Source organism: Nicotiana tomentosiformis, chromosome 3 (assembly GCF_000390325.3).
Source record: "Nicotiana tomentosiformis chromosome 3, ASM39032v3, whole genome shotgun sequence".
Lineage (NCBI taxonomy): Eukaryota > Viridiplantae > Streptophyta > Magnoliopsida > Solanales > Solanaceae > Nicotiana > Nicotiana tomentosiformis.
Window position 1 is genome coordinate 96,046,853 of NC_090814.1, and position 20,737 is coordinate 96,067,589.

General features: G+C 39.3%; 1 protein-coding gene across 2 annotated transcripts; it reads right to left on the reverse strand.

Moving 5' to 3' along the window:
• Positions 1–2,549: 2,549 nt before the first annotated feature.
• Positions 2,550–11,170, reverse strand: LOC104119062 (pentatricopeptide repeat-containing protein At3g18110, chloroplastic). 2 transcript variants are annotated; one of them, XM_009630466.4, is made up of 5 exons: positions 7,247–11,170; positions 6,918–7,118; positions 4,851–4,941; positions 3,488–4,339; positions 2,550–3,054 (listed from the first exon to the last, which is right to left on the reverse strand). In XM_009630466.4, exons 1-4 carry the CDS (start codon positions 10,795–10,797, stop codon positions 3,800–3,802), a joined length of 4,383 nt encoding a protein of 1,460 aa, XP_009628761.1. In that variant the 5' UTR covers positions 10,798–11,170; the 3' UTR covers positions 2,550–3,054; positions 3,488–3,799. The 2 variants fall into 2 exon arrangements, with proteins under 2 accessions (XP_009628761.1, XP_009628762.1); XM_009630467.4 differs by having other exon boundaries at positions 2,550–3,249.
• Positions 11,171–20,737: the final 9,567 nt, after the last annotated feature.

Consider the following 20,737-nt stretch of genomic DNA (forward strand, 5'->3'; position numbering starts at 1 on the left):
TATGCCAAGTTATCTCAAGCCTTATGTTCTAAGGGTTTCTCTCCCTCTGTAAATGATTATTCTCTTTTTTGTTAAGGGTTCCCCTGGTTCTTTGACTATATTAGCCGTTTATGTTGATGATATAATACTAACAGGGGATAATGCAACTAATATTCTTGATTTGAAATAATTTTTAGATACTCAGTTCAGAATCAAAGATCTGGGTACTTTGCACTACTTTTTGGGCATTGAGGTTTCTTATTTTTCCTCTGGTGTTCTTTTGAATCAAAAAAAGTTTGTTTCTGATTTGTTATCAGCATACCATTGTTCAGATGTTTCTTCTGTGGTGTGCCCCCTCAAACTTCATAATAAATTGTCGGCTGATTCTGGTGATATTTTGGACAACCCTGAGACTTATAGGTCTTTGATTGGTAAGTTGTTGTTTCTCACACACACTCGACCTGATATTTGCTTTGCAGTCCAGCATCTTTGCCAGTTTTTAAAGTGTCCTCGGCCTCCTCATATGTCTGCTGCTTTACACATTTTGAGGTATCTTAAGGGTACTTTTGATGTTGGCTTATTCTACTCCAATTCTCCTGCTCTCCAAGTGACTGCCTACAGGGATAGTGATTGGGCTGCTTGTGTTGATACCAGACGCTCTGTCATTGGGTTTTGTATTTTTTTTGGTGATAGTTTAATTAGCTGGAAGTCTAAAAAGTAGCCCATTGTGTCCCTTTCTTCGGTTGAGGCTGAATACCGAGCTATCAGTAAAGTTGTGGCGGAATTGACTTGGCTAGTCCGGATTTTCTCTGATTTGCACGTTCCTGTTTCCCTTCCTATCTCTGTGTTTTGTGATAATCAAGCCGCTATTCACATTGCCAAGAATCCGATTTTTCATGAGCGTACCAAGCACATAGAGGTGGATTGTCACTTTATTCGGGCTAAGTTGGGTGACAGACTGATTTGTTTGTCTCATGTCTCTACTCTTAAACAGTTGGCTGATGTCCTCACCAAGCCATTAACTGGGCGGCTTCATCATCAGTTTCTCTCCAAGTTGCAGGTGGTTTCCCCCTCCAACTTGAGGGGGTGTTGGACTTGAAGGCTATTTGGCATCTGGGCCTCGACAGAAATAGGCCCAGTTGTGTATAAGTTAATTGTATAGGCTTTTGTCTTGTTAATTTTTGGTTTATATTTTTCGGGTTCAAGATATTTTGGCCCAATGTATATATAGTATAGTTTGTACACATTTGGACAGTTTTGGCCATTCGGATATACAGAAACATCTACAGCTCTCTTTCTCTCTCAATTTTGTTCTCATGAACCCTAGTTAGATTTTCATGGCGATTTGGCTTATCTTCAAAGTTATCAGTAATTAGGAGTTTCTCTGTGTGGGTTTACACCAGAATCGATATTAAGCCCGCAATTATTTACTCTTGTTATTAATGCACTAATTTATAAGATCCCATGATATATGTTATTTGTTGGCTTTTTGATTAAACCAACGAGGGAGTCAGCTAAAAGATTGAAGTGGAGGGCACTCTAGATCATATTAGTTTTAGGATAGCCAGAATAAAGATTGGACATATGTATTACAAGTTTGGTCGGCATAGGAAGAGCGACGATGAAGTGAGATTAGACAGGATTGGATTGCCTAAATGCAAACAATTTAAATATTTAAGATAAGATGTTTGAATGGAGGAGTGCTAATGAGTGTTATGTGATAGAAAGGATGCATATCAAAGTGAAAAGTAGTTATAAGATCGATAATGTTGTATGAAATGATTTTAGGTTGATATGGTCTTAGCACTTCCACACAATGAGTGTTGCAGAAATGGGATGCTAAGATGGATATTAAAAATGATCGCATTTGACGGTAAGTGCAAGAAGTATACAACTAAAATTAAACGAAAAGTTGCTTGAGATGGTTCTATCATAATTTGCATCGATCTCTAAATGCACCGATCCATAGGTGTGAAACCATGATGCGTGAAAGTTTTAAAAGGGGATAAAATAAACCAAAAATCACATGAAAAAAAGTTGCATAAAAAAACTTACAAATCTCTTAGAATCAATGCAATCAATGCAGACTCATAAAATAGGGCACAATGGAAGAAAGGATGTATATAGGCAATAACAATTGTTGAGAATATATTTTAGCAATGTTAATAAGTGTGCTTTAATTCTTATACTTTCTAAGAGTTTATTTTTGCCAGAGTTTAACCAGTAGAAATTATAGAGAATTCCTTGTACTATGTTTTTTATTTTTCGTTTGTGTAATATTGGTCTGAGATGAGCTTAAATGGAGCAAAATAGTCGGTGTGGATTCATATAGCTGACCCCAACTTGTTCGGGATTTAGGCGTAAGTAGTTGTAGTTTTCCGAATTTACACAAATGGGGAGATACTTTATTATTCACACCATTGCGTTACGAATCCAGTTTTCTTCTTGTTACATAAGCTGAAGCAAATGGAGGAGGAAAAAAAGAATGGAATTTGTCCCTAAGATGAATGCAATAAGATGAGGACATCTCCTTGAAACGAAATAGCAAACAGAATAAAATAAAGTAACAATTTAGAAAGATCAATGAACATTTCCTTTCAAGATTTGATTTTATCTTTGAGCACATAAAAGGACTGTTTTCCATACGAGCAATATATAAAACTTGGCTCAAAACTAGTTAAAACTCTCGAAAAACAGAAGGCTACCTATTCATAAACTGGGTTTCGAAGGCACATATAACGCTTTTTTCCCAATGCCTAACATTTATTTATGCTTTTCTATCTCCACGCATAACCTGCAGCTACATAGATAACACGAGGATTTCACATTCCCACTATTGCATGTAGAGAATGATCAGGTTTCTGCACGGACAACACCTGAGTCTATGCACAATCGCTGTAGACAGGTAGTAACTTACAAGTTACAAGCAAACACAGACTCAAGCTCATGCACTCGGCTTTCTTTAGTTCCTCCCATTTCAGCTTAACATGGACAAGAATCTCATGGCCATGATAAATCAGGTTGTCAACCAGTGCTAGGGGCCAAAACGCGTCTTGAACCTCATAATGAAAACAACTGCACAGATAACTAGGTATAAGTAGCTCTGCGAGTAAAGGCGAAATCAAACTATTCCTTAAGGTACAAGAGCATAAGTCGTGTGAATCACAATTTTGCAAAAGACTTTGAGAAGCAGAGCTAGAGTGCATGCTGAGGCAGAGCAAGAGCATTAGCTACCGAGTTCGGACGAACTCAGTAGCTTTTGCTTAGACCCTGTATTTAAATTAGGAAATTCATTAAATATGTATAAATATTTAATTGCGAACTCAGTAATTAAGACGAGCTATGAGTTCAATGGCAAGTTTAGAACCCATAACCTTCAAATTCTAGGAGCCACTAAGTGCATGCAATATACAATTATGAAACAAATGTCTATGTTGAAGAGGATTACTGTGATTATATTTGGAGGGTTGGGGGTTGGAGGAGGAGAGAGAGTTGAGCAGGAACTTACTGGAGTCGTTCCAGGCATTGTTTAATCAAACAGCAACTGGAAATGTCTGAAATGGAAAACTGCTAGTATATGATTTCTGTTAGATTTGATAATTGAGTTTTCCTTGCAGCTCTGGAATTGTTTGAAGTTCTGTTATCTCCGCTTGATTAAACTTGCATATGCCATGACGCTGACACCTCCCACGCTCCTTCCTCAGTCAGCTCTTTAGAAGTTCATCCTAAGAAAAGAATGCATCTCAGACCATATTCTGGAACTTGTCATGCAATATTTATGGAACTTCTAATCACCCCACAAGACACGAGCATCAATATCTCAGGCAAAGCCATTGGATTTTGCACGACCGGGCACCCTGACAAACTTTTTCATCCTAAAGCTTTTAGTATTCTTCCTCGTTGTGACTGCAGTGTTCTTCATCTTGGCTAACTTCTCCCTTCTCCCCTCAATGTCAGCTTGAATTACTTTCTCCCTCTTCTCATCTGACAGCAAAGCAAGCCTCGCAAACTTCCTGGGGCCTACTGGCCCAAGCCTTTCATTTATGTCCTCGAAAGCAGGAACAAGACCACGTCTAATAAAACATCCTTCAATAAGCTGCATTGAGTTCATCTCTGGAAGGCTAGGTCTATCTTTCAACTCAAGATCTAAACAAAATGGGGAATCCTTCAACCACATTCTTAAGGAATGAGCTTTTGCAACAAGTATTCCAGTCCGAGTTTTACAAGGTAGAAATGGAGAACCCATCTCCCAAAGGTATGCCTTCACTGTACTATTTAAAGAAACTTTGTTGTATTCAGATTTACCGGTAATCAGTACGACAGATTTTGGAGATTCAGGAAAGCCCTCCAAGGATGCATCCTGCAGTAACAGTAGGATTATGTCAAGCAGCTCTGTTCACTTTGGGCTACCTTTAGGAAACCTTGACAACAATGGCAAAGTCATCAAAAGGATCTTAAGAAGAAAAACAATGAAAACAAGGTAGAATAAATATAATCAAGCATGGACATGAATAAATAATTATTTCCTAGTTTATTAAGCTAAGCTACAACTGTAATGCAACAAGACTTTGATTTATACCCTCAATGAACAAAAAAGGAATTAAGTCAATGTCAAGTTTGTCAAATATAGCTGTGGGTATTGGCTGATAAGATCAGCGCACTAATAACAACCCAAGTTTTATGAATGCTACAATAAAGCAATTAGCTTTGGAACTCGTCAACAAAAACCAGCAGAGAGGAGCTAGTTAACAAATCTCCTAACTGAAAAAGAATCTTTATATAAAGGGTACGAAGCTTTAAAGAGCTTAAAAATTGTTTTCTTCCTTTAGGATATGGTTATGGAACTTAAGTTTTTTAAAGAAAAAACTTGCCTGCATGTGGTCAAGCCATAATGTTAGACCAACAAGAGCAGCACCAGCAGACAACTTCCTGAAGTCGGCCCCCCAATCCTTGTCAGCCACCCTGCAGAATAAGATGATCATCAAAAGACAATTAGATAAAAATGCAAAAGTAGGAAAGACTTTCGTTTTTCATATGCCGGGTCTATTTAGTGGCTATTGCTTTTACTTTTCATCTATTTTCTGGTCTTTATGATTCTGTTATTATTCCTATGGTATCTATTGACGGTACTGATATAATGTCTCTTTTTGTTATCTTGAGCCGAGGGTCTTTCGGAAACAGCCTCTCCACTCCTTTGGGTAGGGGTAAGGTCTGCGTACACACTACCCTCCACATACCTCACTAATGGGATTTTACTGGGTCGTTGTTGTTGCAAAAGTAGGAATGACTCAACTAAAAGATTGTCATGAAATGCAAGCCACAATCTTGACTCCATGGAGATAATATAAAAAAACTCTTCTCCCCAAGGCCTTCCATAAGAGAATTCTAAGGAAATTACCATTCAAAGACCCCCCACCCCACCCCCCACCCCCAAAAAAAAAAAAAAAAAAACCATTTTGCTAAGCTCTATTCCCCCCATCAAGCAAGGGGCAGTAGCAAGAAAGAAACTTGTTCGCGATTCTTAAGATAGTTTTTTAGTCCATATAAATTTTCCACTTCAGTGGAATAGTGACACGGGCAGCAGTTAGAAAACGGGATGCATAGAGTGGTCCAATAGAAGCAGAAAACATAGAAGTCGACTTCTGTCCTAATAAAGAGTCAAAAACAACAAAAGAGTGACCATCAGCTTGAAACAAGACAACAAAGTACCTGAAATGTGAAGCACTGGAAACAGAAAACAAGGTACAATTTTTAATGTTCTAATACACTTTTAAATCATAAGATATTATTAATAACAGCAATAAGAATGTGCCAAAAATCTGCACAGAGGAGCAAAAGTATATCCCTTTCTAAACATGTAGGTACTCTAGCAGCTCTAGGACTGATACTGCCCCATTTACAAGTTCCATTTTACACCAAAAATAAAACAAAAAAGATGCTGTTGGCTATATCCTTTGGATGATTTGCTTGTATCTTCAAAACACAAGAAGAAGATGCAAGTCATAGAAGTGCCAAATAATTGGATTTTAACCAATTCTCACTGAAAGACAACAACAAAAAGAAATCCAAGATTCGATTTGACTTCAAATCTATGTTTTGCATGTAATAAACCTCCACTACTGAAAGTGTCAAAATCAGAATTCAGAAATTGCTAGGTGTAGGTTCTACGACATTGTCATGTACCCTAATACTCATAAAAAAAAAGGGGGGCATGGACACAATTAGCGGTTCATCACTTGGACAAGTAATTCTGAGGCAGTTGGATGAGTTGGCAACTTGTAATGGAACTCTGCTTTTAACTTCTCCATGTCAGTCCATGGGTTTATGCAGGTCAAATCAACTCATTAAAGATATCAGCAGAAAGTTCAAGGAGTTGACACACATATTGGGCATTGGACTATGGAACAGAACATACTTGTTAATCAGACTGTATAGTTGGATCTAGCAAAAGATAATGCAATTTAGAAGAGTAAAGCCAAGCCAGCTTTATGACCTAAAACTATGAGTGCGTCCTCAAATGTTTTCATCTAAGCTAAAGAGGACATCTTTGGTCCTACTATTGTTGAATTATGATATACTCATAGTTTGACATATAACCCCGGCCATGCTTTAACCAGCTGCATCACTATTGTCTGAAATGGCCAACTCCTAAAGGATTTCAGAAAAAGGGCTGAAACTAGCATTTAATCTTTCAAAGAAACAATCATAAATAAAATAATCAATAAATGATATCAGATGCTTTGAGTAAGAGATGCAAATTTCATCTGGAAGATCTCTTTATTCCATGAAGAAATATTAAAAAATTTAAAAAATAAACGAACTTAAGAGGTTTCCATATACCATGTAAGTTTTAAAAGTGGAATAGTTAAGCTACACATCAAATACACCATGATTACAAGTACAGGTTTCCCTATTATGAGCAAGCAAAGTCAATGTACCTGAAAACATCAGTATTGTAAATGCTCCTTTTAATAGCCAGCTGAAAAATCCATGAGGCCCTGGCCCGGAGTTCAAAAGCCCATAACAGGTCTTCCAAAGCATTTACAAAATTTAATGCTGCTTTATCTTCTGCAACTTCAATTTTCTCCAGGTAGAGGTCTAAGTCCAACACCAGAGACTCTGACTTCTCTGTTAGAAGCCTGAATATATGAGACAGGCAGTTAGTTGAAGCGAGGAAATGGAATAATTAGCAACCCCACCCCTGAAAAGACACTCACAAAATAGAAGTTCCCTGAAAAGGGAAGAGAAAATTAAATTCAAATGGTACCTGATGGGAAGACTAAAACCAGCATCGGCCACAGCAGCTAAAAGAGTTTTGGCTTCAGTCGCATATTCACATAAACTAGCAGCCCGGATAAAGCAAGTCCATATCCTGTGATCTGGTTCTAGACCTTCCCCAAGCATCTCCTTAAGCTTCAAAAGCCCAGTACTGTAATCTCTGCTCTTGAGATAAGCATCAATAACAGAGCCATATTGTAGAGTACTGAGATTTACACCATTTGACTTTAGACTATTCAACACTTTCTCAGCTTCAATTGGATGGCCTGAAGTACCATACGAAGTCATCAGCAAATGCATTGTAGCATCAGATGGCTCCACCCCTGATTCCTTCATCTTGTCTATTAGCTTTTCAGCCTGAGAATGATTCCCAGAGCTTCTATACATTTTCATCATTAAGTGATAAAAAGAACGATCGAGGTTATGTTCTTCTGACCTCAGGCTTTCGAAGAGTTCCTCAGCTTGTTCCAGCATCAGCTCCTTACAAAATGCAGCAATCAGGCTTTTATAAGTGTCTCTCTTAGGAGACAGACCCAGCCTTTTCATCTCATGCAATAACATAAGAGCTTCATTTGGCCTACGATCTCGACAGTACATTATTATCAAAGTATTGTAAGTATCCACATCTGGTTTGAGTCCAGCTTCTTGAATTCTCTGGTATATGTGCACTGTCTTCTTGAAATCTTCAATTCTAGTATATAACTTGAGCATTGAATTCCATATTGAAAGATCTGGCTTGAATCCAGCTTCCTCCATCTCAGAAAGCATCGCTTCAGCGTCTCTCACTTGCTTAGTCCTGCACAATAACCCGATTATAACTCTATAAAGATGTATGGTAGGTAAATATCCAGCAGCTCTCATTCCGTGGTAAATTTTCTTCACTTCAAATATGTCACCAGCTTGTGCAAATGCCTCAAGCATCAAAAGAATGGAACTCTTACTAATCTTAAAACCCATATCTTGTAGTTCCTGAATCAGAACATACAGCTCGTTTAATCTACCATCAACAATTAATGCTTGCATGAGATTGTTGATGGTATCCACTGTAGGAGATGGACCATTTCTCATCATGGTATTGAAAACAGCTCTAGCTTTCTCATAAAACCCACTTAAAGCATAAGCTTGAATTAATGCATTCCAAGCCGTCCTCTCCACAACACCATACCGTTCTTCTAAAGTTGCTACAACACTCTCTGCCTTTTCAACTACTTTCAGCTTACCATACGCCTCAATAAGACTTACATGAATTGAGTTGTCCCCGAGGGGAATTCCATTTCCTTCCAACTGGTCAATCAAATAATGAGCTGTTTCTGGAAAACCCATCTTGCAATAAATGACAGCCATTATTCCGCAAATATCCCGAGAAGGTTCCACACCCCTGGCCCTCATATCAGAAAATATTTGAGAAGCTTCAGCAAACTGTTCAGCCTCCTCACAACACCTGATGAGGGACTCATACACGGCAAAACTGAAATTATATGAATCACTTTTACCTGTTTCGTGGTACTCATTCAAAGCAGCATCTAAATTTTGAGCTTTGCAGTTAATAATAATTGAGGCATCAGTTATAAGCTTCTTGGACCTGGAATCATGTTCCTTCACAAAATTTAGGAACTCTATAGCTTCTGAGATCTTCCCCGATGAACTGTATGAACCCAAAATAGACAACAGGTCATCATAATTATAGTTAGAACCCTCTTCAACAGCTAATCTCAACATATTGGCTGCAAAATCGTAGCATTCACTCTTAATAAGTAGAGATGAAATCGATTCTGGACTCAAATTACCCAATTCTTTCAAGTCCTTGATCACAATCTGGATATTTTCTTCTTCATTTCCTCTTCCAAGAGCTCGGAGCATAAATTCATATAGATCAAGATCAGGAGCAAATCCATTGCGCACCATTTCATGATACAACAGCATTGCTTTCTTGGTCTCACCAGACCTCAGATTCATGTCCAACACCACTGTGTATGCCAAGTGATCTGGCCTAATTCCAGAACGTACCATGCAGTCGAACACCTCTTCTGCTTCAACCCGCTTCCCTACTTTTGCATAACCACAAATCAAGGCACTGTAAGTTCTCACTGTTGGCTTTACCCCTGCATTTAGCATCTCAGACATCACTTTTGAAGCCTCTGCCATTTTACCGGCTTTCCCTAGTGAGTCAATAAGAACAGTATATGTAACTACATCAGGACTTCGACCGGAAGATATCATGTCCCTATAGACTTGCAATGCAAGGTCATGCCGACCATGTTTCCCGTGCATGTCAATGATGGTATTATACGTCATTTCATCCTCTCCGAATCCCATGTTCACCATCTCTTCACATATTTCTTTAACCTTCTCAATATTCCCTTGCTTTGCAAATGCATGGAGCAGTGAATTATACGTCACTGCATCTGGATAAAAGCCATTCGCCTCCAGTTCATTGAACAGCTTTGCAGCCTCACCATCCATTCCACATCTCCCAAAAACTGAAATCATAGCATTATGCGTCCACAAATCAGGTTGACATCTATGACTTTCCATCTCATTAAAAACTTTTACAGCTTCCTCAACATTTAATTCGCGCGAGCAAGCACTAATCAGAGTGTTATAAGTTATTATGTCAGGTTGAATCCCCGAACTCCTTACTTCATTAAGAAGTTCAATTGCCAAGTTTGGTGTCATAGGGCCTGATTTCAGACGTGCATTAATCAAAGTATTAAAACTCACAAGATCAGGCTCAAACCCCCGCTCATGCATTAAATCAAGTAACTCCTGAACCCGGGAAAACCGCCCATTTCGCGCATAAACACCCATCATTGCATTATACACTTGAACTGTGTTCCCAACATTTTGTTCTGCCCTCATAAATATCTCCACGGCCAATGATTCCTGGTTGGCCTTGCCCAACACAGCAAGTATAGTTGCAAGCATTCGAGCATTCGGAGAATACCAATGTCGAAGATTGAGCCATTCGTACACCTCTAATGCCCTTTGCCAACTAGATTGACCAACCCATTTGACCACAAAGCAAAAATCAGTAGGGGTCATTTGCACCATCTTTTCATCAAGCACATCAGCTACAAACTCCTCAGGTTTTAGCTCCAATATCTTATCAGTTAAAAATTGTACCCTTTTACGCCAATCTTTAGCCCTTTTAAGTGCAAGTTTAGTCATTTTCTTAGCCTTAGTCCTACTGGGCCTACCCAATACCTCTTGGTTTTCATCATTTGAGTTCAAAGACTCCTCTTTTACATCACTTTCAGTACCAAATTCAACATCTTTAATGGAGGGAACGGGTACAGATAATTGGGAGGGCTGTGAATTTTGGTGGGTGTCAGTGAATTTAAGGTGGGGCCATCTAGCAGATGGAGAAGCTCTACTATAGGTGAATTTCTTGGGGGTATCTTGGTCATTAACAGAAGTAGTAGTAGTAGCAGAAGTCGAGGAATCTAGAGAGCAACAAATACAGTTTTTTCGTTGTACCTTTGATTTTGTTGTGGAGTTTAACTGTGGCGGAGGAATACTCAGCAGTGCCGTTGATGCCATTCCCTTAATATTATCTTGGGGTTCTGAAGGGTTCAAAGAGTGTTCACGCCATGGTAGGGATTTGATTGAATACAGAATGAAAGCTAGTGGAGAGCTTCTATCTACTTTTAAGTGTTTGTTGTTATGAATTGAGAAGATATTTGTTGTTTTTGGCGGGTTGTTTCCAATATATATCTCTCACTCGATACGGATGGGTTTATGATTTTCTGGAAAAGGGCCAAATTTGTCCAGTGCAATCGGCGGCTTGTAGTCTTAACCGTTGAAGTGCCAAGTGATAACTGCCCTTGTGCTTATGTTGTCCCATCCATAGCCCTCATCCAAGAGCAGGTAATGCCATAGCGCCAGAGGCGGATGTACTTAGATTAGGGGGTTATCGGCCTTCGGTAACTTCAAAAAATATATAGTACGTATTTATATATTAAATAATATGTATATATTTTTATTACCACATTAAGATTCAAAGCTTAGCATTTGCATTGGTCGATTTGGATTTTTGGGGACCGTTTTGTTTGAAGACAAGTTATGATGAGATTAATTATCATGTCCTCTCATTATTTTTTATTTACTGTTTGGTATATTATTTAATCCTGAAATTGTTAATATTATTGCTTTATCCTGGGATATCTTATCCTAGTATTATTATTCCACCCTCTAACAGGTATATGTTATCTATTTTTAATCCTGGGATAACTAGGATTAGTAACCAAACAAGGGATAAGACCGTACTAAATTTTTATCCCAGAATTATTTTTGCTTATCCATCATACCAAACGACCCTTAGTGTTCTGCCATTGGTTCAATTTTCGCTATGGCATTTACTCAAATTTTTATTTGACAATGTTGTCCTAGCTATTTTCAAATCATAGGTCTACGTGCATAACACCAACACGCAACTAGAGCCAACGAGTACTTGCCCCGTAACGTGCCCCCATGCGCTCATGCCTGCACTTAGCGCGCACTCAATGAAGCTAAAGACATGACATGGCCCCTCCAAGCATTGCACATCGGACATGCTTGCCTTCGCAACTCTGCCTTGCCATGAAGCTGAACAAGATGCTTGGAGTCCTGTATATAAGTTTAGGTCCATTTCGATGCAAATTTTGTCTTACCTAACTTACTTTTATTATGTTCCATCACTTAGATTTTCTTAAGCATATACAAGGGAGTATAGTAGTTAGAAGTTTCAATAAACATTCAAATGATATCCGTTCAAATGTTTTCATCCCCTTAGCACCACGTTGACTTTATTATACAAGCGTTTTTTTTTTTAGAAACTGAAATATTTATTCATTATATAATAAGAACTTCGAACATAGGATCTATTTGATCATTACAAACAGCTGAGATGTCATCAACGGCATTCAAATTTCCAAGTTTAGCCAACTTTCTACTGACACTTTCTAAATTGGCTTAACAAAAGATATCCTTTCCTTGTTCGCAAGCATCCTGGTCACAACAAAGGGAGGTGAAACTACAAAACACTTTGCTTTATTGAGATTGGACTACTTGGTTGTTTCCTTAGCCAAAACATAAGCTATTTCATTTCCTTGGCAGAAGTTATTGTTAGTATTCTGTATTCACAATCAGAAAATCAAAAGACGTTAGTTTAAGAAAACAAAAACAGAAAATTCCGAGCCTACAAGTTTCTTGTGTGTCTTTAAGGAATTTAATCCCCTCACAATTGCCCAAGGTTTCGAATTAATTCCTCTCAGGATAGAACTAAATAACTATTCCGAGCGGCACTTTAAATCACAGAACTTCGGCGAACTCAAATGGCGGAGCAAATCATATAGAATGCTTACATTTTTGCTTTGAAAACAATGCAGAATGCAGAAGATAGAGGGGAGAGATTTTCAGATTCGGTGGTGAAAAATGAGGTTGAGCCTCTCTATCTATAGAGTCTCAACATGTGGGAAGGTGCCTGTTCATTTGAAGAGGTATCCATTCGACAGAAATTATTTGAATTTCTGCTAAACGGAATGGCTGGTCGCGAATTCGACCGTTGGGAAATAATGCTGCGAATTTAATACTTTTCCGCGCAAAAAGAAAATATTAAATGATGGAAATGGAAAATATATTTGGTAGAAAAAATTATCAATCAATCATATCAATTGACCAAATTCGAATCCAAATCTGAAGCTGAGCCGAGCGAGCGACGACGACGACGGCGCGAGGCTTGCTCTCTTCTCAACTCTCTAAGAGCTAGAAGAAGTGCTTCTACATATAAGCACACGAATTTTGCTCTTCCTATCCAATGAGGGACAAAGTTCCTTTATAAGAGAGACTAATTCAAAATTTCATTTCTCTTAATTTCTTTTTTCACCATTTTTCATTCACACCTCCTTTTGTTTTCATTAATAAATCCCAATAATACCCCACATGAATGAGGAATGGCTATCCGAAAAAACATACATGAAAAAACCGTGTGATTCGACGACGATGACGACGTGAGGTTTGTTCTCTTCTCAATTCTTTAAGAGTTAGAAGAAGTGCTTCTACACATAAGCACAAGAATTTTCCTCTTTCTATCCAATGAGGGACAAAGTTCCTTTGTAAGAGGGACTAATTCAAATTTTCATTTCCCTCCATTTCTTTTTCTACCATTTTCCATTCACACCTCCTTTTGTTTTGATTAATAAAACCCAACAATCCCCCACATGAATGGAGAATGGCTATCCGAAAAAACATGCATGAAAAAACTGTATGATTCGCAAGTAAGGATTAATCGCATCTGGATAAGTAGGTTTCCTCTTGAACTTTCCGTAGTGAACACATGTCGGATATACTCGATCAATCGATAGATTTGATATCTTTGAACCGTCGAACTTTGGTGTAAACCTCGACAACCATACGTCACACAATCAACTCTTAACCATCTTTGGCACTCATTGTTCTGCTCGTTTCAGCATGAACACCGCTTGGTTTCATAAGTGCGTAAAGAACTGGCCTTACAACATTCTCCTTGAAGCGGCTTATACTTCACACTTACATAGGTAATTCCTAAGCGTGTTATCCCATAGATACACTATTTGATATACCCCGTATCAAACTTAGAAACCATTAAAAAGCCTTGGCGTTTTATCCTTGGTACTGAACAATGTCTTCATCATGAGAATGAACCAAAATTTTATTTGACAATGTTGAACCGTCACTAATGACTTTGTTTGATCTCCTTGAACCTAGATCTTGGGATCTTCAGTCTTCTAGGTAGAGTTATCGCCACAGTGACTTGTCCTCAGTCATAGTCCCATTCCCTTTGATGACTTCTCAACCGCCTCTATGGTTGGGCCTTTTGTAAGCGGATCCGATACATAGTCAATTGTGATAATTCCAATAGAGAATATTTATCTAACGGTATTATTCCTTCGTCGTATGTAACGAGATTTACCGTTATACATAACGCTCCCAGCCCTTCCTATTGCCACTTGACTGTTGCAATGTATGCATATAGGTGCCAAAGGTTTGGGACAAAATAGAATATTTTCCAAGAAATTCTGGAGCCATTCAGCTTCTTCACCGGCCTTGTCTAAAGCTAAAAACTCAGACTCTATTGTAGAGCGGGCGATGCATGACTATTTGGACGACTTCCAAGACACTGCTCCTCCACCAATGGTAAAAACGTATCCACTTGTGTATTTTGATTCTGTTGATCCGGTGATGCAATTTGCATCACTGTATCCCTCAATAACTGTGGGATAATTATTGTAATGCAATGCATAGTCTTGGGTATATTTCAAATACCCCAAAACTCGTTTCATTGATATCAAATGAGCTTGGTCGGGATTACTTGTATATCGACTAAGCTTACTTATCGCACAAGCTATATCAGGTTGTGTACAATTCATAATGTACATCAAACTTCCCAACACTCGAGCATATTCCAATTGAGACTTGCTTTGACCTTTATTCTTTACAAGAGTATGGTTTAAATCAATTGGCGTTATTGCAACTTTAAAGTCCAAATATTTGAACTTTTCAAGTACCATTTTAATATAATGAGATTGAGACAAAGCTAGACCTGAGGAGTCTTAAGGATCTTAATTCCCAAAATTAAATCAGCAACTCCTAAGTCTTTCATATCAAACTTACTAGTAAGTGTGCGCATAGTAGCATTTATGTTAGCAATGTCCTTACTCATTATCAACATATCATTCACATATAAACAAACAATGACTATTTGATTTGGAGTATTCTTAATGTAAACACATTTGTCACACTCATTGATCTTGAAACCATTTGACAACATTGTTTGGTCAAATTTCGCATGCCATTATTTTGGTGCTTGTTTTAGTCCGTATAATTACTTAACACTTCTTTTCTTTTCCAGGAACTACGAACCCTTCAGGTTATTCCATATAAATTTCTTCCTCCAAATCTCCATTTAAGAAGACTGTCTTCACATCCATCTGATGGATTTAAAGGCCATATACGGCGGCTAACGTTATTAACACCCGGATATATGTAGTCCTTGTTACCGGCGAGTATGTGTCAAAGTAATCAAGACCTTCTCGTTGTCTAAATCCTTTAACAACTAATCTTTCCTTATATTTGTCAATAGTACCATCAGCTTTCATTTTCTTTTTAAAAATTCACTTAGAATCCAAAGGTTTCTTTCCTAGAGGAAGATCAACCAATTCCTAAGTATGATTACTTAATATGGATTCTATCTCACTATTGACTGCCTCTTTCCAATATTGTGCTTTTGAGGAAGACATTGCTTCTTTGAACGTTTGAGGCTCATTTTCCAACAAGAATGCTAGAATCTCTGGTCCAAAATAAGTAGATGTCTTTTGATGTTTACTACGTCTTCTATTTTCCTCATTAAAAATCGAGGCCATGAAAAAAAAAATCAAGGTCATAAAAAAAATCGATGCTGGAGAAAATCGAGGTAAAAAACTAAGGACCGAAGGCCGAAAGCAAAAAACCGAAGACCGAAGGCAGAAAACCGAAGGCCGAGGGCCTGTACAGAACTATAAGTTATAAAGCAGGGGACTTCGTCCCATTTTCCATTTTTGTCAAATTGGAGCTTGGGGAGAGGCGATTTTTGAGAGATTTTCAGAGAAAACATCGGGGTAAGTGTTCTTAACTCAATTATGGTTAGATTAACCGAATCCATCATTTGTTTTCACCCTTTAATTAGTGTTTTGAGATTGAAATTTTGGAAAATTTTAGAAATCTTATAGAAACTAATTTTTGAGATTTTGGTGTCGATTCGGTATCGGATTTGAGTAAAACTAGTATGGTTGGACTCATAATTGAATGGGTTGTCGGATTTTGAGAGTTTCACTGCATTTTGAGACATGGGCCCCACGGGCGATTTTTGACCTAAATTTCGGATTTTTATGAAAAATTAGTATTTTCTTATGGAATTAATTTCAATAAATTTTATTGACTGAATCGAATTATTTGTGGCTAGATTCGAGGCGTTTGAAGGCCAATTCACGAGGCAAAGGCTTAGCGGAATAAGAATTTCACGGTTTGAGGTAAGTAATAGTTATAAATCTAGTCTTGAGGGTATGAAACCCCGAATTTTGTGCCATGTGATTATTTTGGAGGTGACACACATGATAGCTGACGGGCATGTGGGCGTTCACTGAGGGGATTGTGACTTGGTCCGTCCTGTGGAAATTGTAAAGTTGAATAACTTGTTGTTAGCTATGTGCTTTCTATGTGTTGTAACAATTTAACTATAAGTCATGTTAGAAATCATATTTAGGCCATATGTTGGTACTGTTGGGACCCACAAAGGTCGTGTACATATTGAATTATCTGCTAAATTATTATTTTGTACTCAGTCACAGTTCACTTGTTTATTTTATCTCAATCTCTATTGTTCATTATTGATGCATCATATTATTGTTGTTTGGGCTAATTATCATGACTATTGAGAGCCCGAGAGACTCGAGAGATTTATGACTGAGTGAGGCCGAGGGCCTAATTGTGAGATATTATACTATAGCACGTGAGTTGTCCGTGCGGATCCTTATATTATACTATAGCACGTGAGTTATCTGTGCGGATCCAGATATTTATACTATGGCACGTGAGTTGTCCGTGCAACACGTGAGTTGTCCGTGCATATTATAGCTCTTGGGCTGTAGGTCACCCCCAGTGAGCGCGGGTACCCATTGAGTGTGAGTGCTGAGAACTGAGAGCCGAGTGGTTGAGCTGTTGTGACGAGTTGAGTGACTGTTGCCCTGAGAGGCTGTACTTGCTTTTCATTTGTTGTTGCACTTAGTTGCTATCTGTCATCGTTGTGAAATTCTCTGAAAGATTTTATATCCGGATTACATGAACTTGAACTGTATAGAATTGATTTGACTTAAACTGCTGGATTTGAAAGCATGTATATTCTTTGCTGGAATTACTGAAAGTGAACTATAATTATGTAGCTCGTCACTATCTTCACTTCCTTATTTATTGTTGTTACTTGCTGAGTTGGTTGTACTCATACTACACCATGCACTTCGTGTGCAGATTCAGGTATTCCCGGACATAGTGGGTGTCGATTCTCTCGCACAGTTGATTTTCCGAAAATTCAGTGGTAGCTGTCATATTTCGCAGACCTTGTCTCTCCTTTCCCTATCTCATTGTTTACTGTATTTGGTCTTAGACTATTATAGACCGTATTTTCCAGACTTGTATTCATATTAGATGCTCATGTAATCAGTGACATCGGGTTTTGGGAGTGTTTATATATGTATTTATGAGTTTTTCTTCCGCTAAAATTTAGATATTATGTTTTCAAACTTGAAAGATATGATAGTTTATTGAGATTGTCGGCTTGCCTAGTATTGAGATAGGCGCCATCACGACAGGTGAGATTTTGGGTCGTGACAACTTCAAAGAGAAATTTCCTTCTGTTAGCCCTCGCACATGGGCCGTTAGCAGATATCCTTCTTCCATCCATCCTTCCAGCATTCCTACTATGAAGGAAGATTGTCATTGTCAAGGTTTAAACATTATTGCTCCTGATCTGGCGGAGCGAGTAACCTTACCCAAGAAGGGTTTTACGTACTTTTATACGTATCCCTTCACTTTGGGGATATTATCTCTGAGTGGAGAGCTTGACTCCGTTATTGTGGAGTTTTGCCTCCGCTACCAAGTATGTTTGGCACAAGTGAGTCCCTCTGTGTGGAGGACGATTGCTTTCCTTCGACGCCTGTTGAGCTATCTCTAGCTCACGTGATGAACTTTTATTCCCCCAAGATCTTCCGTAGGGGGGTGATTAACTTCAGCAAGCGGGTCCACCATGCATTGCTATCCAGCATGGATGATGAAAACGATCGCGTGTGGATGGAACAGTTTGTTTCAATTGCCACCAGTGACATCATCCCGGCCTCGGCTCCTTTCTTCCCGAAATTGTGAAACCATACTCGTAAATATACATTTTGCTTCTATTCTTGTTAAAGACCATTCCTCATCTTTATTAACTTTTATCCCTTTACCTGTCTCAACGACTCGGTGAATTCACCCTAGGATTGACGGCTTGGACCAATGGGTTCAGAAACTTTTGGACGTCACTACACCCGAAACCCGCACGTGAAAAGAATTGTCCCTGAAATATGGGTGGAAGGCCAAAAATCATGGTAAGTTGAACTCATCTTGTCCTTATCCTTTCTTATGAGAAAGTTGTCTGATTTTTCTCTCTTGCTTAATATAGGTTTACCCCAGGGCTCGATTGTCGTCCCCGATGAGGACGTTTTGGCTGATTCTGCTGATGCGGCGAGGCTACTACAGAAAGCTTTTTCACAGGCCGATGTCTCCGGGCCTGCTTCTAGTGCAAGTGCTTATTCTCGGAGTCCCCGACCGGAGAGCAAGCAACCAAAAAAAAGGCGTTCCTCCGCGGCCGGGGGAAAGAATAAGAGGGCGAAGAATGCTGCCCTCGAGTCATCTCCGGAAGTCTTGGTGACGAGTCCTCTGCTCGGCCGGCTATAGATATCGTGATGATTGACGACGATGGAGAAGTTAGCGAGGAGGGAGCTTCTCTACATAGAAGACAATGACATTCCTCAGATCAACAGACTGCTCAATTTGTTGAGTTAGTTACACCAACCGAGGACGTTGCCTCGACGCTCTGGGGGAGTATGAAATGGTGGAAACTGCCAACTCCCGTTTTCGGATCCCAGTCGATGCGCCCGGTATTATGGGGATGAGTACCGAGTCCCTGCCGTCTTCGGTTGATGAGCAACCAACAACCAGCATTGCGTTTGTCGCAGTTGCTTCTCACCCTTCAACACCATCAGCTCCATCTCCTTCTTCACCAACTCTCCCACTAACAACTGTTACATCTTCTCCACCGTCTGCATTTGTCCGAGAAAAGTATGTTCCCCTCCCCCAGTCCCCAGTTCACGAGAATTTGGGGCAAAATTATGCTGCCCCCTCAGAAAAACCGCAAAGAAGGAGGAGCGTTACTCTCTCGGTCTCCACCGGATGCAATTTGCTATCCCGACTGGTGGAACTTGCTAACTATCTGAAGTCTTTGGCTTCAGAAAAAGATTAGAAAAAGATATAGGTTCTCTCGAGAGAGTGCTTGTTGAACAATGCCATGCACAACGCCGCAACGGTACATTCTTCATTTCTTTTGTCATGTCTCATGTCTTTGATTGAATAAATATCCCGAGTTCACCTTTCTTATTTTGCAGGCCAATTTCCTTGCTTCCGAGGGCCTCCAGAAGTTGATTCGGGAAAAAGAATATCTCACCTCTGAGCGGGATCAACTTTTGGCCGAGTGGGACCAAACTGTTGCTCGCCTCTCAGAATAGGAAGCCAAAGCTGTTGAGGCCATTGTGTTGGAGACTCGTTTGCAGCAAAGCGAGAAAGAAGTGGAAACCCTTAGCCAAGATATTGCCTCGCTGAGGGTTCAATTTGAAGAGGCCAAGGCCAAATGGGCTGAAGTCCATAGTGTTGTTCTTGCTGCATCCGATCGTAAGGCTGCCTCCGCTAAGAGATTGACCAACTTAGAGGCAGGCCTTGAACTCCAAAACTAAAGAGCTAGCTGCTACAGGGGTGAAAATGCCCAATTGGAGGAGAAGTATAAGAAAACCATTGAGCATAATAGAATTTTCAACTTTACTGTCCGCGAACTCGACGTTAGACTCAAGTCTATTAGATCCTCCAGGAAAACCTTTCTGCCAAGGTTGACCAACTTAAAGAAGAACTCAAGCATCGAGCGGCTTGCCTCGTTGTTGAAAAAACTTACGTTATGTACAACATGAGGAGAAAAATCTTGGAAGAGGCTAAAGCGGGTATCATTGACTTTGATGCCGAAATTGCTAAAGCCCGTGAGCTAGAGTCAGCTGCTAAAAGAGGTCTCCCGGTAGGGCCTAATGTTTTCGGTTCCGAAACCTCAGGAACTGAAGAGGAACCGGAGGGCGAAGATGTTGAAGGCTAAACTGATGAGGGCCAAGATGTTGGGCCATCGGCGGATCTACCCACTTCCCTTGGGGGCGCGGACACTTCTCTTCCTCCGGGTTCCGTAGATGCAGTAGTTTAGCTTTTTTCTTCCTAACTTTTGTACCTGTGCTGTTTTGGCACACTTATTATGAATAAAAACATCTTTTGATCAAATATTGCATGAGTCTTTCTACATTCTTTTGTCTGAACATTTACGCAAGTTTTAATCTTTGCATTCTTTTTTTCTTAAGTGTTTTGCGCAAGTTATACTATTTTCTAGGAAATTCCAATTGAGACAAAAACTGGACGAAGGGAAAAAGAGTGCAACAGATACTTTCAGTACAGGTGATGTTCGTCAGCAATAATATCTCTTGAGGTGTGCCACATTCCAATTGCTTGGCAACTTTTCTCTATCCTGATTCTCCAACTCGTATGAACCTTTTTCGGTAACAGCTGAAACCCGGTAGGGGCCTATCCAGGTTGGACCTAGCTTCCAAGTATTGAGTTCCCGGGTGTTTTGAGTTACTTTCCTTAGAACCAAGTC

What these genes read in the sequence shown, in the direction of transcription:
- LOC104119062 (XM_009630466.4), bottom strand. Translation starts at nt 10,797, where the DNA reads ATGGCATCAACGGCACTGCTGAGTATTCCTCCGCCACAGTTAAACTCC. An exon ending in TACAATACTGATGTTTTCAG is followed by an intron (nt 4,942 to 6,917) that starts GTACATTGACTT and finishes CTTATTCTGCAG; the next exon opens with GGTGGCTGACAAGGATTGGG. An exon ending in TATGGCTTGACCACATGCAG is followed by an intron (nt 4,340 to 4,850) that starts GCAAGTTTTTTC and finishes CTGTTACTGCAG; the next exon opens with GATGCATCCTTGGAGGGCTT.